This window comes from Solanum lycopersicum, chromosome 2 (genome assembly GCF_036512215.1).
Source record: "Solanum lycopersicum chromosome 2, SLM_r2.1".
Taxonomy (NCBI): domain Eukaryota; kingdom Viridiplantae; phylum Streptophyta; class Magnoliopsida; order Solanales; family Solanaceae; genus Solanum; species Solanum lycopersicum.
Window position 1 is genome coordinate 48,629,439 of NC_090801.1, and position 17,911 is coordinate 48,647,349.

The 17,911-nt window shown below is 31.9% G+C and overlaps 2 protein-coding genes across 5 annotated transcripts; one reads left to right on the forward strand and one right to left on the reverse strand.

Annotated features, from left to right (window-relative positions):
- The first annotated feature begins 415 nt into the window (after positions 1 to 415).
- Positions 416 to 6,195, forward strand: LOC101257944 (probable protein phosphatase 2C 47). Of its 4 annotated transcripts, none has more exons than XM_004253205.5 (4): positions 416 to 1,443; positions 2,768 to 2,962; positions 3,384 to 3,589; positions 5,400 to 6,195. In XM_004253205.5, the coding sequence occupies exons 1-4, from the start codon at positions 1,243 to 1,245 to the stop codon at positions 5,953 to 5,955; spliced, it is 1,158 nt and encodes a 385-aa protein (XP_004253253.2). In that variant the 5' UTR covers positions 416 to 1,242; the 3' UTR covers positions 5,956 to 6,195. The 4 variants fall into 4 exon arrangements, with proteins under 4 accessions (XP_004253253.2, XP_010314897.1, XP_069149440.1 ...); XM_010316595.4 differs by having other exon boundaries at positions 807 to 1,443; positions 2,768 to 2,977; XM_069293339.1 differs by having other exon boundaries at positions 828 to 1,478.
- A 2,177-nt stretch (positions 6,196 to 8,372) lies between these two features.
- Positions 8,373 to 9,774, reverse strand: LOC101257646 (gibberellin 3-beta-dioxygenase 1-like). Its single transcript, XM_004253204.3, has 2 exons — positions 9,265 to 9,774; positions 8,373 to 9,002 (listed from the first exon to the last, which is right to left on the reverse strand). The coding sequence occupies exons 1-2, from the start codon at positions 9,747 to 9,749 to the stop codon at positions 8,438 to 8,440; spliced, it is 1,050 nt and encodes a 349-aa protein (XP_004253252.2). The 5' UTR covers positions 9,750 to 9,774; the 3' UTR covers positions 8,373 to 8,437.
- Positions 9,775 to 17,911: the final 8,137 nt, after the last annotated feature.

Here is a 17,911-nt window from a genome sequence, read left to right on the forward strand (position 1 = left end):
TTTTCCATGTCATCTTCGATGAATCTCTATCATAAAAATGAGTAGCACGTGTAAGGAAAAATAAATCGGAAAGAAAAATAGATCAGAATAACCACGTCAGCAAAAGAGTCTACCCCCAGCTATGAAAGAAGTAATTGTCAATCAATAAAATTGCAAGATGGTAAAATTGACGGCCTCCCTAGCCTAATCTTTCAGCTAACCACTGTACAAAATGGAACACAAAAGTAGTATACTCTACTTTCTGCCTCTCCCCTTGTTAATACCTTCCTTGAATTTCTAGGAAAGAGGAAGGGAAAAAAAGATTAACAAAAGAAGAAGAAAATCTGTTGATTCTGCTTCATGTAGTTGACACTGATACCTTGATGGTGTCCTGAAACTGGGAAGAGATGTCCTCCTCAAAAGTTTCAGAAAGTTTGAAATACAGTACAAGACAGGAGTGAAACTCTATTGGCTTATGGCATGCCATGTGACATTCACATGGCATCCAAGTGACGTTTAACAGATTGTGTTAAGGAAAGGATATTTTTGACCTTATAGTTTGACGAGAAGGGTATATTTGAGTTGAAATATAATTCAAGGATATATTTGAACTATTTTGAATAGTTCAAAGATATTTTATTAATTTTTAAATGCTTTATTTTTAGTAAAATAATTTATAGAATCACACAAATATCTATTATTTATTTTAAATCATAATTTTTAAAAAAACTTTATATCAAATCAAACTGACGTAGATGATGAAGTGATTACAAACAGAATATCTATTTAAAGAATTGAATAGGAGTAGAACAATATTTGATCGGAATAACCAAATACAAGGGTCAACTAACTAAAATACCTACCATCCAGTTTGTGTCCGACGTGTAAGGAATTCAAACTCTCCACCTACTAATACGCCACTCCCCTCTATTTCTACATGTTAATTAAATTAACCAACTACCTTAATTTTTCCTACTTCCACTACTACACATTCCTAATTATTCTCTTATTTTCTTTATCATTCTCTGCAGTTCAACTTGTTATCCTTAATTAATCAAACATCTCATCTTTCTCTAAATTTTCTTATAAAGTTGGAATCTTGGACCTGTTTGTAACATTGGGTATTTGTAAAATTGGATGAAATGTCACTTCTTGGAACAGTTTTAAAGCTGTCGTCCATGTGTTTGTAGTAATGCCTCAATGAACAAGGAAGTGCCAGCCATTTATTGTATTTTTCATGGAGTGAATTGGTGGTAGAAACAAATGATGGTACCAGAGACAAATATGTTACCCTGTAATGGGGAAATGGAAAATGGATTCTGTAAGGAAGATTTATCAGACATAGAAGAAAATCAAGAGGACTTGGATCAGTCGAGCCAGTTAAATATAGGGAAACCACCAAGAAACACGACAGGGATGCGCCATTGTATAAGCCAAGCAATGTTGGCAGGTGCTTCGCCATTGGTGAGTGAACCCCATTTTGCCAAATCAGGATGAGAGTGAGTGTGATCTTATTATTTTCTGTAAATATATCTGAAAGCATGAGTTCAGTTGAGCCCGTCCTAGATTCGTTCGTTTACTTTTTGCTTGCTTTTATAAAGTGCGAGTCAAGTGCATTTAGGTGTATGCTAATCCAAGTGTATTGGAAAAAAGTTACTTATTTGTTTTATACATCTTATGTCCTAACTCCTAAATTAGAAGCCAGAGCAAGATAACAGGGTTGTGTATGATTGTCTTTGGTGAATTCGAGGGCTAATGTAGGACATAAAAGGTGCTACTTTAAAAGAAAAAAAAAGAAGAAAAATGCGTATGGTATATGCAGTGGTTTCTCTACCATTATTTAGTACACCTAATTACTTGGTAAGAGCAAGGTATAGGTTCAAATCCAACTCCTCCGATTCCAATACTGTAATACTGTAACATACAACTTCAAACTTCGATTCCAAGCAAGTTGGGGTCGGATATATGTGTTCTTGATGCACATGTTGCTCCATTTAAGTCGTTTATACCAAGCTAGAACTAGAAGTTCTCTACACCTTTTACTAGCATATAAGTCTCTAGTCTCTGGCACAGTGTTGTCAAAGGCACGCTTAAGCCCTGATGCGAAACTCAAAACGTGCTGAGCGCTTCGCCTTGCTTTATGTGCATTCTAGTGTCATCATTAAGGTTCTAAGACAGTCTTTTTCTTTGCTAATGAGTCTCTTCTAAAGAATTGACACTAAACAGTTGATATTTCACTTTATCATAATGTTTATTTAATATCGTTGGTCATATATTTGTCATACATGTTTATAATTATAGTCTTGGACTAAATATATATTTTGAACTTTTGTCCCTTTGTGCTTTTTTAAATTAATGCCCACACTTTATTTGCGCTTTGTGCTTAAAGCCCCAATGGACCTTAGAGTTTTTTTGTGCTTTTCACCTTTGATAACATTGCTTTGGCAAGACTAAAAGACTATAAGTATAAGCTGTCAAAACAAGATCTCAATTAATAAAATTTTCTTTGTCTTGAGATTGAATAACTTGATTGCTGCAGTAAGCTAATAAAGAAAGTTTGTGACTTCTCGCTACTGTCCACCTTTAATATTTTTATGCCCTTTTTAAGAAAGAATTATAAGTTGTTGCTAAATTGTGATTTATTTGCTTTAAACATATTCCTTCCTTTTCTAACCCCGCAAGTTCTGCAAGCTTGTAGTTTTTGTAGATTGTTTAACTGGAGAAGCTTCTTATATGTCTTTATGCAGTTTCCTAATTGAATTTTTTCTTTGCTTTATGAAATATCTAGGAGTCGCCTACACAAATTCTTCCTCTTAAATCATCATCAAGTAACGATTCTGGATATGTTCCCATCTTTCGCTCAGGAAGCTATTCTGAGATTGGACCAAAACCAAACATGGAAGATGAGCATATCTGTATCAATGATCTTTGCAAACACATTGGCTCTTCCAAGGGGCTTCTTTCTCCTGGGGCATTTTATGGGGTCAGTAACTTTCAGGTTATTCCAAACTGTACTTACTGTGAAAAGACTGAAGTGTCACGTACGGAAATTCTTCATACAAAATGTGAAAATACCCTTTTTCATTAATATGGCCCGTAGCCCCTGTTACTAGTAAACTGCAATATGACTTAGTAACAAAGTAAAATGTGATGCCACTTCCACTCGACTGTTTCTGCATCTTGTGCCAGATCCAAGCATAAATAATTTTGAAATTCAATGTCGCGAGCATGATATCATGAGTAATACTCTTGGTTTTTTTATGTGATATGCAACTGTTATAGAGATTTCACTAGTTGTGTTATCAGCTGAAAGATACTCACTTGAAGAATTTTAAGTTCCTGGTACTTGTCAACCTTTTTGGTTTATTTAAGGTGCTTGATAAATTTTTATTATGTACTTTCAGGTGTTTGATGGTCATGGTGGCATTGATGCTGCATCATTCACTCAAAAGAATCTCCTAAGCTTTATTGTAGAGGATACACATTTTCCATCGATGGTCAAAAGAGCTATCAGGAATGCTTTTGTTAAAGCTGATTATGCACTGGCTGATACCGAATCACTTGATAATACCTCTGGAACAACTGCTCTGACTGCGCTTATTTTAGGACGGTAAGTGATTGACCTTCTTTTGTGTGGCACATTCATATATTTCTAAAATTTTCATCTCTCATAGGAGCTAGATGCATTCATGCTGTGTCTGTCCCAATATTTTTTTAATACAAAATTTGGATCTCCTATATGTCAATGCTTAAGTTCGCAGGGTCTTGATCTATTGATGAGAGCAAAACACTTGATGTATGGATTAGTCATATGTCATGGGTTCAAACCCTTTCAGAGCAAAAAGCCTAGTATTTAAGTGGAGAAGGGTTACCTCTCCTGTGTAGTTTGCGACCTATTGCATAGGAGCGGGGGGTTTACCCCCTGCGCACCCAAAGGGTAGAGCTGTGGGTTTCCGTTGTCATGAAAAATAGTGGAGAAGGGTAGAGGGGCGGGTTCATGATCCATTGAGTGTTCGCACTGTGTGCTATTGGCACTTGGGGATATATTTCTCGATGATCAGAAAAAAAACGTATGTGATGTTTAGCTCAGATACCAGGAGTGTTTTAGTACAGAAGGGAGAAACATCGTTGGAACTTAAAACAAAAAGCTCATCAAATTGGGGAATTTCGAAAAATAAGCAAACGTGGGGGAAAAACTGGAAGAGTCGATTATGATCACAAGTTGTCATTTCTACTGCTTGCTTGAAGAATTTGCTATCCTTACTTTGTAGCCATTCAAAACAAATGGGTATATCTTAATCCACTTTCCAATGGATAACCTAGTTCTAAAAGATTCAAGATTCTACTTTTCCTGGCTTCTTCATTTATGATTTTGGATGAATATATTTTCCTAGTGTGAATAGGACAACAAAACATTGTTAATCAAACCAATCATTACAACAACATACCCATAGAATCCTACAAGTGGGGTCTGAGGAGATGTATGTAGACCTTACTACTACCTTAGTGGGGTATAGAGGTTTTTCGATAGACCTTCGGCTCAAATGAAAAGTTTTCAAAGCAGGATTGTAAGAAAAATATGACAACAAAAATAGCAAGATGTGAGGAAAAACAAAGCAACAGATAGTAATGTACTTTAAAAAGTAAGAAACTACGCGACTACTAAATAATACTGCTAATAAGGAGAAGAGGAGGGGGGGGGGGGGTCCCAAAAGAAGTGCGACAATACTCGGCAACTATTGACCTTCCATCCTAATTTTTACTCCTCCAAGCCTTTCTATCTAGGGTCATGTCCGCAATAAGTTGAAATTGTGTCAATCTTGTCTAATCACCTCACCCAATTCTTTTTCGGCCTTCCTCTACTCTCCTAACTCATGCTACAACCAACATTTCACACCTCCTTACTGGTGCATCCGTGCATCTCCTCTTCACATTCATTTCAACCTCACTTCCCTTTTTTGTCCATCTTGGAGGCACTCCCACCTTGCCCTGTATAACTTTGTTCCTTATCATATCTCTTCTAATATGTCCACACATCTATTCACGCATCCTCATATCCGCTACCTTTATCTTCTGAACGTGGGAGTACTTAACTAGCCAGTACTCTAAAGCATACAACAATGTTGGTGTAGCCACCACTCTGTAGAACTTACCTTTAAGCCTTGGTCTAGCCAATTGGATTTCATTACTGCCTAATAATGTCTTTGGTCCGTTTGGTAGGAGAGATTTTCTTACTGGCTTTAGCCTCATAACTTTCATTCTTGATATCTAGCATTTTATTCTAATATCTATTTACAACGCCATATAGGAACTTACATAACTCAGTTATGCATCAATTAATTGTTTATTTATTATCCTTTTTCATTTGTTGTGTAGGTAACTTATTTTCATTCCTTTGTTCATGTTGTGGCGATTCACAGGACCATGCTTATTGCTAATGCTGGGGACTCTCGAGCTGTTCTAGGAAAACGAGGAAGAGCGATTGAATTATCAAAAGACCACAAACCAAACACTACTTCTGAAAAATTAAGAATTGAGAAACTAGGGGGAGTCATATATGACGGTTACCTTAATGGCCAACTCTCGGTAGCACGAGCTCTTGGTGACTGGCACATAAAGGGTCCTAAAGGTTCAAAGGGCCCCTTAAGCTCAGAACCAGAATTGGAAGAGTTGATCCTTTCCAAAGAGGATGAGTTCTTGATAATGGGGTGTGACGGCTTATGGGATGTCATGAGTAGCCAGTACGCAGTAACTATCGTGAGGAAGGAGCTCATGCTGCATAATGATCCTGAGAGATGCTCGAAGGAACTTGTCAGGGAGGCACTAAAGCGTAATACTTGTGATAATCTAACAGTGCTTGTGGTTTGCTTCTCTCATGATCCACCCCCGCGAATTGAAATTCCCAGAACACAGAGGAAGAGGAGCATATCAGCTGAAGGATTGGATCTTCTAAAAGGTGTCTTAAGTGACATATAAAGCAGACTTGTCGTATAGATGAATCAACCATTGCCAGGGATTTTTCTGAGTTTTCTGCTGTCCATGTCAATGGTGGATACAAAAACAAAATGCTTCCAACAACTTAGTTTTGATTTATTCAGTTGTCACTGTAACTATCCTTGGCTGCTCTTCATAATAACATTCATATGCACACCAAACGGTTCCATCTCACTAACCATTTAAGTTGATTTGTAACAATAGGTATTTATTCGTAGCAAATTTTATATCTCTGCTTCCACGAGGTAATAGTAAATTCTATGTACACTCTACCCTCCTCAAATCCCACTTGTGTGGGGTCAGAATATGTTGTTGTTATTATTGTTGTAGTGCATATTACTTAAAATCCTTATTCTTCTGCAACAAAAATTATGTAACCAAAAGAGGAAAGAGTTAAAGTTTCTCTCATATCGATCCTATAAGTCGTTGCCCCTTAGCGCATCGTAGGAAATCTAACGCGCGACCTTATGCTTTGATAAATATTTCTAACAAAATAACAAAATTTTAGGAAAATATCAGATTTAATGTGATGTTATCCACAAGGAAAAACTATATATTATAATTTCAGATTAGTTGGTGTAGCATTAGCATGAATATGTTATTATTCAATTTATAACTTCATGTTCTTTCTTAAATTTCTTCCATTTATCTTAAAAATCTTTACTTTCTTTAATGTTTCTTCATATTTCATATTTTTAATTGATTTCCTAGATGATTCAGCTTGATGTATTTATTGTTAATTTAGTTTTCATTTTCAGGACTTCTATGAATATTGAAATATACAAATTGAGAACAAATTTTAGTCAAAGAAGTATGTATTTTTATGAGAAAAGACATAAACTCACAACTGAAGTTGTCCCGTATTTTCATAAAGACACCTTAATTTTGAAAGTGTCCTATCACCCGACAAAACTTTTTAATATCTTTGTAAATGAGTCATTTTGACCCATTCTCTATTCTGCGTTGTAACCACGCACATGAGGAGCGTGATGTAATGTTTTAAATGTCATTAACCAGTTTAGAAGTGCCACATGTCACTTTATTTCTCTATCATTAAATATTTTATTAATTTACATCATCTTCCCCAAATTAAAACTCAAAAGAGCCATTGATAACCCACTTTTGATGATTTCATCTTCTTTATTTTTTCCAAAACAAGATCAACATTGGTACTCTCTTTGACGAATTCATCATCTTCCCGAAACGCAATATGATAAGAATTCATTTTCTCTTTTAATTTTCAGTAAAACGATTTTTTTTCTTCTGGGTCACTTAAAGTTTCAGATTCAATTTCGTTAAAGAAAATAATGAATGATAAAAGAGTCGGAGAAACAATGCTAAACTGAAAATACACCACTCAGAAAGACAATGTAACAAAGAAAAAGGTCGAGATTTAGATGATTTATTAATCTTCTTTCTCCTATCGTATGCTACATGAGCTCTCTCCTTCCTCTTCCTCTTGTTCTCGAGTTCCTTGATTTTATCAAAAATGGCTCCATCCAACCTCTGATGAAAGCTTCCCCAAGAGAAGCTTGGCTCTCTTCTTAATCTTACTTTTGTGCAGCTTGGAGACTCAATACCTTTTAAGCATCAAGAATAACCATCTTCTTAATCGTGTCATATTAGGGTGGAACACCCTCATAAACCTTGTGATTAGATTTTGATCGATAATATCAAATTCAATTTCTTGTTCCTCCAAGAATCTTGAAAGAGAAAGAAGAAAATATCAAGAACTTGGAAAGTTGAAAAATAACAAAAACAAAAAGATTTTTCTACTTTAGTAAAGAATCGGGTCGGGCTAAATGGGTTGAAAAGAGTGAGCATCACGCGCGTCAACCCAGATGAAGGAATGAGTCAAAATGACCCATTTACGAAGATATTAAAAAGTTATGTGGGGTGATAGGACACTTTCAAAGTTAAGATGTCTTTATAAAAATACGTAACAACTTCAGTGGTGACTTTATGTCTTTTCTCAGTTTTTATTAATAACTTAATTTTTTTTTAATGAGATGATCATGTACTTGATTATAGTGCAAACGTAAATAAGAAGTTTGGATTCAAATTTGATTATCATGCTTTAATAGTATTACAGAAATGACCACGTATTTAACTCATAAAAATACAAATTTGTATGTCAAGAACATATTGAAAATATAATTGATTAATGAAAACATTATTCTTTTGAACTTTAAGTTTTAACTGAGATGAACACACCCTTTAACATAACATATAAACTATAAAATCAAACCAGTAAACTGGTCAGAAACTACTAACAACTTTCATGGTATATATATATGATGAATTACACCAAATATCACATTACTCAAAGCCATAAATACTAGAAAAAACATCCTATTTTATTTTATAAAATTGGGATGGGAAATGGTGAGCAGACTACAAGATGGGAATCAGACCTTAAAATAAAAATTTACTTAGTCCTACGTACTTAAATACTATGACATGATTAAAATCTAATCATTGAGAACACCTTCTCCATATGTTTAGCCTTGAGATCAATATACTCTTTCACCTTCACATTTCTATATTTTGGTACAACACCAACATTATCCTTAGAAGAAACTAATGGAACAATCACAGAATCAACTTGAGGTCCAAAAAAATAAGCCAGAGATACTCTATGCTTAGTTTGATCCACTAGAACTCGATGATAAACCGATGGAAATTCTCCATTGGAGAGTATATGAAGAAGATCACCTACGTTAACAATGAGGGCATCGTTGGAAACTGGAGTAATTGAAGTCCATCCTTGGTCTTTTTTCAAGATTTGAAGACCCTTTGTGTTATTTGTTTGATGGAGTATTGTTAGGAATAACGAATCTGTGTGAGGAGCTAACCCTAATGCATGGTTAGGGTTAGGGCAACATGGATATGAATTCAGTTGTAAAGCTCCTGTAGATTCAAATGACTTAATTGAATGTTCTTGAGATGGTTGTAAGTAATTGAGGATAAGCATCCAGAGTTGGAAGGATAGAGCTTTCATCTTCTTTTGATAATCTCCCATCACATCACTACAAAGACCAAAACAAATAAAGAATAATAATATATAACTTTCAGCGTCTCAAATTATTTATCGTGATTTTTGAAAGTAATATCAACTCAAATTATCTTAAGTTTATGTTTAATATGAGAGACATATAATTATTGCGTAGAATTATTTACTAAATAACTTGATTATATAAATATATTTTTTGTATTGTCAATGTGTTCACTTAAACTGATCATTTTTGTATGCATTAATTCACATAACATCAGTAATCCACACGTACTTACCAAAAATTTTTATAGTCATGTGGCCAAAGTTCCTTAGCATGATCAAGTGGTGAATCCATAATGGTGAACCCTTCATGCCACATGAACTTGGAGAAAAATGGCGTAATTCGAGCTGTGCCATAGCCGGTGGCGCCAGTAGTCGATCTCACGACCTTTACCTTCTCTTCTGCTGGCAAGGCAAATAGTCGTCTTGCCTGAGATTCAACTTCATCAAAAAGTTCTAAAGAAATCCCATGATTAACAACTTGAAATATCCCCCATGTTTTGCATGCATGGCCTATAAGTTCCACAACATTAGGGGCTAAAAGATCAATTATTGGTATAGTAGGTTTTTTTTCATCATGACTAATTGGGGAATTATTGATATTAGGCCATAAATGAGAGTTTGGAACTTCTTGGATGGAATGAAAATCTATAGGAAGAATGTGTTGAAGGCTCAGAGGGTTTTCTTTGAAAGATTCTTCAAGAGTACTAGAAGTAGCCATATTTTGGACTTTGAAGCAAAAACATATGTTGTATTGATATGTATATAGTTTTTCTTGGAATATATATAGTGTAGGAAATATAACTTTTTACACATGGATTTGGTTGGTCTTTTTTGGAATATGTGTTGTCTATGATTAGGTTTTCAGGTTAAGCTATCATTTAATCATACATTTTGAATCATATATTTAATTTTTTTTCTTTAAATAGCTGTTTCATCTTGATTTGAATCAGATATTTAAATTTTTTCTTTAAACATATATTTGATTTTGATTTTGGATGTACCATTTAAATTTACTTAAATATTTTTCCGTAAATGTTTTTATTAGGCCATGAAATTCGATCTTCAAATATTTTTATATCCCCCAAAAGAGTTCACTTTTGGGTTTTTGAGATTTCCATTCACAAAAATATAATTTATATTCTAAATATAATGTATGTCCAAATACAACTTTTCAAAAACAACGTCAAAACTTAAACTTTCAAGTGTTTTCTTTAAATATATGTTTGACTTAGATTTTGGATGTACCATTTAAATTTTTTCTTTAAATATTATTTTGGATGTACCATTTAAATTTTTTCTTCAAATATCCATTAGACTTAAACACTCTTAAACATTTATACTTAGATGAATCAATTAGGCCATGAATTCGATCCCCCCCAAAAGAGTTCTTTTTTGGGTTTTCAAAATTTCCATTCATAAAATTTAATTTTTATTACATATAATGTATGTCCAGATACAACTTTCCAAAAATCACGTCAAAACTTAAACTTTTAAGTTTTAAAATCAACTTCAAAGTTTATGATCGAATCAGAGCAAAAGATGGGGTTAAGGGGGGGAGTCGGGTATCGGAAAACTATATATACATATAGCTCAGCATCGTGCTTTTGATGATCTAAGCTTATTATATAACTAGTGAATTTGATCGCTCTACGCGTGATTTTAAATTTTTTATATAAATTGTGTTTGTATATTTCTAATCAAATTTACGCATAAATTATACTTCCATTTCAATTATTTCTTTAAAAGATCTTTAATTTATATATTATTTATTATTTATAATCACTTAAAAGTTTTTAATCTTCTGTAGGTACTCGTGTAATAAACTTATAAGTGAAAGAAAAAAATAATTATATTTCTTAAGAGAAAGTAGAGAAAGAAAAGAATTTCAAGAAATTTTGTATATATTTTGAGAATATATATAAAATCATTTTTAAACTTATTTTAAAAAAAAAATGAAGAACCACAAATACATATACAAATATACTTATCAAAAAAAGAAGAAAAAAAGAAGAACCACAAAGTATATTGTCTATATCGATTTTTCGAATATTGAGACTAAATGAATCATATGAAATTGGAGAAAAACATCATTATACTATTTTTTTTAAATAAACCAATAAATATTATAAATTATCTTACAAAATTTTTAAAAGTATTGAATTTGACAATCTCTATATGTATTTGGAGCTTGTTTTCTTTAGGGTGTTAGCCTCTTCATCCTCTCTCTTATAATTGATTTATCATATGCTTGTATTCCATTTAATGTAGTATATATTGTTACTTATGTTTGATTGAACATTGTTTGGTACAATAAAAAAAAGTTGCAAAATATGTATGAATTATTTCAACTTCAGTGTAACAATATATTTGTAATAAAAAGTTAAATTTTGCCTCTATTGTTAAATCAAAGATACATAAAAATAGCTCTCAAAATTACAATGTCAATTAAGAAGTAGAATAATGTTTATGATTTTGTAGAGTATATACACTTCCGATCCCATTTTATTTTGTTTCTTATATTTTGTTTGAGAGTTAATTTATATGAACTTTCACCCTTATTATATTTAATATGTGTTTTTTTAATCATAATAATGTGAGAAACATTGAATCTTATAGTTTTTTTCGTACAAATTTAAAAATATTTAAATTTTAATTCTAAAATAGTGAACTAATCTAATTCAATTGAGCGTTGAAAATAGTTAAACTAACCATAAAAAGGTAAAATATGATAAGTAAAATGAACGGAAGCAGTAATTACTTTAGAATTTAACATTGAGATAGATGTTATAGGTCGAATATATGAGACTCATTGATGTAGATTATAACACATGATACCAAAATTTATCAAATATTGAGTAAGAAATATTTTAATAAAGAGATTCCAAAGTAGTTCTCAACCAAAAGAATACATCAATTATTTAGTAATTGAAATATATTATGAGACTCCTTGATTTATCAAAATATCAAGATTTGAATGTTGAGTAAGAATTAATAAAGAAATTATAAAATAGTTCTCAATCAAAACAATACATACCTTAATTTGGCCGTAAGAATGAATTCATTAAATTTTATCAAAATAGAATATTTAATATCACATGAATTTCTCAAGATAAAGTATGAAAGATGCAAATTAAAAATAAAATACTGTAAATCTGCAAAATAAAAATTGATATTATTCCTTTGAGTTATAACACGTAATCCTACCCCAATTTAGTATAAAATAATATTAAGAAAATATAAAGAAAATATATAAACAAACTTAGTATACATATCAAACAATTTTTTTTTTTTACTTTTTGTGTGTGTTTAAAATTAGACATTTTAACCTTTAGGCATAAAGGCAACGACTTGCAAAAGCAAAGCTTCACAATCACAAAAATAAATAAGGCATATAAAAGAACATAAAGAAACACATACACAAGACATTAAATATATTAATTGTTCAAAATAATTGGATTATAATTATTGTTCAATATTTACCCTTGAAAAAATGAGTAAAACGGATATAAAGTGTAAAATCTAAAATGTATCAATTATTTAGTTTAAATAATAATGAATTTTGATCTTTCTAAATTATTGTAAGTGATGTATAATTTGTAGGTTTTTAAATAAATTATATATATGTAAAAAATTAAGAAAATGTCAAAAATTTAGAAAATAAATAAATGTCATTCTTGACTTTAGAAGTATGCCACATCACCTCTCCTACGATAACATTATAAGAAGAAAGCTGAAAACAGAAAATCAAATAACACATTTGTAGTTTACTTTTTTGTACATATAATTTAATAGAGAAAAAGCTTTATATTTAAAATTTGTGATGAACTTTAAATAATAGACTACTTACAAAAACTAACAAAAAATCTTAAGAACCTCAACTAATATATATAAAATTAGGGAAGCAAAATAAGAAGTTCGACTCCATATGTACCAATCAGTACTAATAACAGATAGTATTAAATAATATTAGTATTTATTGTGTACTAATCCTAGTCCTATTAGGATTAGTACTCCTTAATCCTAGTCCTATTAGGATTAGTACTCCTTAATCCTAGTCCTATTAGGATTAGTACTCCTTCTATATCCCCTATATATATCTCCCATGTATTCCCTTATTAGGTTAACACTTCAATACAATCAATATTCTTTCATGGTATCAGAGCCATGAAAATATTTAAAAAAAACATTCAAACAAAAATATTTAACAATAATATCTTAAATCGTTGAGATGATAGCAATTTTCTTCATATGTAATAACAAACTACTTGCAAAAAATAAAACAAAATCTTAAGCACTTCAACTAATATATATAAAATTAGGGAAGCAACATTAAACTTGTTACTCATCATGTGGAGGATAAGAACATTTATTTAGTCTCGAATCTTGATTATCTTGCGCTCCTCTAACATGCTCCTTTGAACATATACCTGCAAAATAAGAATTTCGACTCCATATGTTGGAACCAATCAGTACATATAAAAACTGAAAAATGAAAATTTGAAGAAAAAAAATTCAAAAAAAATATTTAACCATAATATCCTAAATCATTGAGATGATAGCAACTTTTGTCATATGTAACATGTATTTTGGATACTTATATAGTGATAGATGAAGTCATGAGAATTAAATACAAGGAAGATAAAAAATTATTTTATTTTGTAAAATAGCCCTTTAGGGGGAGTTATTAGAGGATTAATGATAGTCTTTTGAGTTTCATAAACTTATTTTTTTTAATGAGAAATAAAGAAGAGTTAATGAGGAAGGTATGATTAAAAAATACAATTTTAAAGTGATTTTTAACCTAGCATATAAATAAAGAATAAATTTTTAAAAAATTTAAAAAAAGATAAATACGAATGGTGGCCATTGAGATTGAGATTTGCCACATCACCTAATTTTTTATTTAGCTTTATTATATATATATATTTTTATTTTTTTAAAAATAATAAAAATAGAAGGTATAAATTATAATAACAATAAAAACTAAAAAAATTATAATAATATAAACTTAAAAATAATATGCAGAAAACAGACATTAGGAAAAAAATATTATAAAAATATTTTTTTTACGTTTGAGGCAATATGGTAGCCTTTTGAAATTCCTTGATTTAAAGAAGGTGTAATTATCATTAAATAACTAATCAATAGTAAAATATATATACACATAAAATTATAAGAAATAATTTTAAAAGCCATATTTTTTTAAAAAAATAGAAAATATTTTTCTGATCATTGAGGCATGCCACATAGGCGGAATGAAGATCCTCATATATATATATATATATATATATATATATATATATATATATATTGATTAGGGAACTTTTACATAAATAACTTATTTTATTTGATTGATTACACTTTTAAGTATTACTATATTATCATATATGACATAATTTTAGTTTTAACAACCATTTGATATAAATTTCTATAAGTATCTATATTAGGTGAAGTTCTAAAAATTTGTATTAAAGTTTTATCAAAACAATATTAAATATAAACAATCAATGGTCTAGTGGTGGTGATTAATGTCAACATCTCAACCCATTGTGATTGACACCCAACTAACCGTTTGTGGGAGAATCAGTATTACAACCCAAACTAAGCTACTAACTAAAATTGAGACAATTAAGTTACGAAAACAAGTTAATTAACTACACAAATGCGGAATTAAATATCTAGAACCTGATAGTAATTGTACCAAAAATCTACTAACGACAAGTCTAAGAACAAGAGGTACAACCTCGAAACTAAACAACACCTTAAATAATAGTTTGAGTCTGAAGAGAATGGACTTAAACAAAGAATTCAAGGCAGCCCTGAAGAACTAGCTCATCTTTGAATTTGAAACGGTCACTTATCTTCTAAACGAGGCCTGTCAATAACCGCAGGAAGATGCCTTGTACTCAATAAAAATAAGAGCAAGTGCAGTGTACTGGTAGGATCACACGACTATCCTTATAAACGAAATACATGTAAGTGACCACAACATTATAAAACAGGCATATACAAAATATATACAATATGATCATCATTCACATCAACAAACAAATTCACAATTCTCAACAATATACAATTAAATTATTTTATTGTAACAAATAGTCTTTTAATATTAATCATCATTAGATATAAATATAATCATCACAAGTAGATACAAAACACAATTTAATGGTCCTCCCACGGAACCCAATTCAATGGTCCTTTCATGGAATCTGCCCCAAACTGTTAGCTTGCCGGAATGTGACAATCTTATACCCTTTTATTATGTCGGAACGTGGCAACTAATCCATAATTGAGTCGGAACGTGGAAACTCGATCCAAGTTTGCTTTCCGGAACATGAAATTTCGATCCCCAATCACACACCAAATCACAATCACAAGTACATCATCAAAGTCATAAAACAAGAGGTGATTCATGACTTACAATACTTTAATTATCCTCAATTACGATTAGGGTGATTAATAATGCAAAATTCGCATACATACATGCATGCATTATAACGAAGCAATTATAAACATATATCACACCAACATGAAATCACAACCATCACCTACCTTGAATCCAATCTTGAATCCCCAAAGGCACTTGAATCTCCCTTTTCCAGATTCTTTCTGCTTGTTCTAGTTCTACAACAATTAAAATACGCAAATATCAACAATCAAAGGTCTAATTAATCGGATTATAACAAACCCAACAACCCAGACCAACCCAAGATCCTAATACCCAAATTAGGGCTTTTTCCACCATAATTCTCAGATAAAAACCCTTCCCCATCGACAATAACCCAAGACAATAGGTTATACGGATCTAAAAATGGATTTGGGGTGTTAAAATCTTACCTTTAGACTGAAAAAGGGTGAAAAACTTTCAAGAACTCGTTTGGGGTCGCCTCCGTAGCCCTAAAAGTAAAAAAAATACAAAATAAGGTTGTTTAGGGGTTTATTAAAGACTTTAAATCACGTTTGGCTCGCTACAACGGACCCATTCCTCTCCAACGGTGCCCTTACAGAGCCTAGAACCCCATTAGAGTAGGCTCAGTGGAGGCAGAATGTACCCGTTCATGCTAAGATCATTTCCGAAAGTTCTACTTGTCCAAATTCGATCCCGTAAAGTGCTACGGGTTCCTTATGTCTTAGCTATCCACTCATGCAATAAAATTCACAATTAGATTTCTCATTAATTATTAGTTTTCCCTATATCTTAATGAATCTGATTTCATCCAAATCTGGACTAGGTTAGAAAATCCAAGTTACTACCAAAAAGTTTATGGCCCATCATTCTTTCTTCGTTGACTTTTCCACAACGACGAAACTAGGTTGTTACAATAGATACCAATTTACCCATCACTCATCTCCGAGTGATCAACTAGGTAATACTTGGGTAAAATAAAGGTAGAGTAGTATCTAAATCTTCGGATTAGTAGGGATACTTGTCTCGGATGCCCTTATTACCGACTCTCACTACCCTTAAAGGGTTTCACATCTCCAACCTCAAACCAACCAATTGAATACGTACACATTCTCCCTTACAATGCCTCAATGAATTCATCTCAACACTCGAGTGATAAATATTCTTGTTTGTAAACTTAACTAACAAAAAAAGTGATTCTCAATAACCATTGAAGTTAATCATACACATGTCTGCAGCATGTTATCAAGGACATGGCATAACCATCAGCACTAATCACTTCCCACATAACCATTATAAAATCCAAAATCAAAACTTTCCACAATTAGAGGTGAACCTTAACCCACCAACAGAGGCTCATAATACCCAAACAATCATAGTTCTTATCAACATCTCCATCTCACAACATAAATTTCCATAAGCTTAAGTTATACAAAATTCATTCTTTAGACATCATATACTTCTCGAGAGATATGTCCAACCATACAAACCATCCAATAACACTATCGAAATGCTAGATTTAGTAATTGTAGATTACCTTTTAAGAATAACAGAATTTGGTTCAAATCCCCACATTCAACCACACATAATTGATACATGACCTTGATGACAAGCTAAAAATCAAGATTGTCGAACAACCATCAATATACAACATAACTATTCTATAATTTCTCATAAGCAAGGTGGTACAAGTAGAACTGTTAAAATACTTTAACAACTCTAAGACCATACCACACAAGTCATCTGAATTAACCACATCTTTTCAAATCATCCCACTCAACCAAGAGAACATCACATAATTAATACAACTTATCCACCACTAGCAACTCGTCCCCAAAAAGGAAAACACACATGATCCTAGCTAGTTCATCACACTCACAATCATGTACAAAATAAAATAGATGGTCACATAAGAATTTACGAATAACACAAAAGATTTTCTTTGAAGAGTGGATACCAATCATTTCCATTCGTTTGACTCCACATACTCTTCACATCATTCCTCTGAAGTTCACACTCTCAATACTAACAACCATCATGAACACTCCAACTATTGAACTTATTTTAAACCAACACTTTCTGAACAAACCCCTTATCTATCAACATTAGCTTATAAATTCATTAAGAACCTTATGTCGCGCTCATCCCGCTACAACGACACCTATATCGCTGTAGCGGGGCGTCTTGCAGTAGCACAAAATTCTGCTGCAACAACAATTTTGAAATAGCGAGCCCTTGTTTAAAAATCTACAATTATAAGTCTTGTCTCGTCCGCCATAGTGACACCGATCGCCCTGTAGCGGCACAATTCAAGACATAACTTTTTTTTTTTTGAAGAAATTCAATTTCTTCTTTTTACTACACAATCTTAACCCACTACTCTCAGAAAATACCTTTCATGGTAAGGTCGATTTCCATAGATCTATTTATCCAAATTCAAAATAACAAAGCACTTTTAATCACCTTCGAGG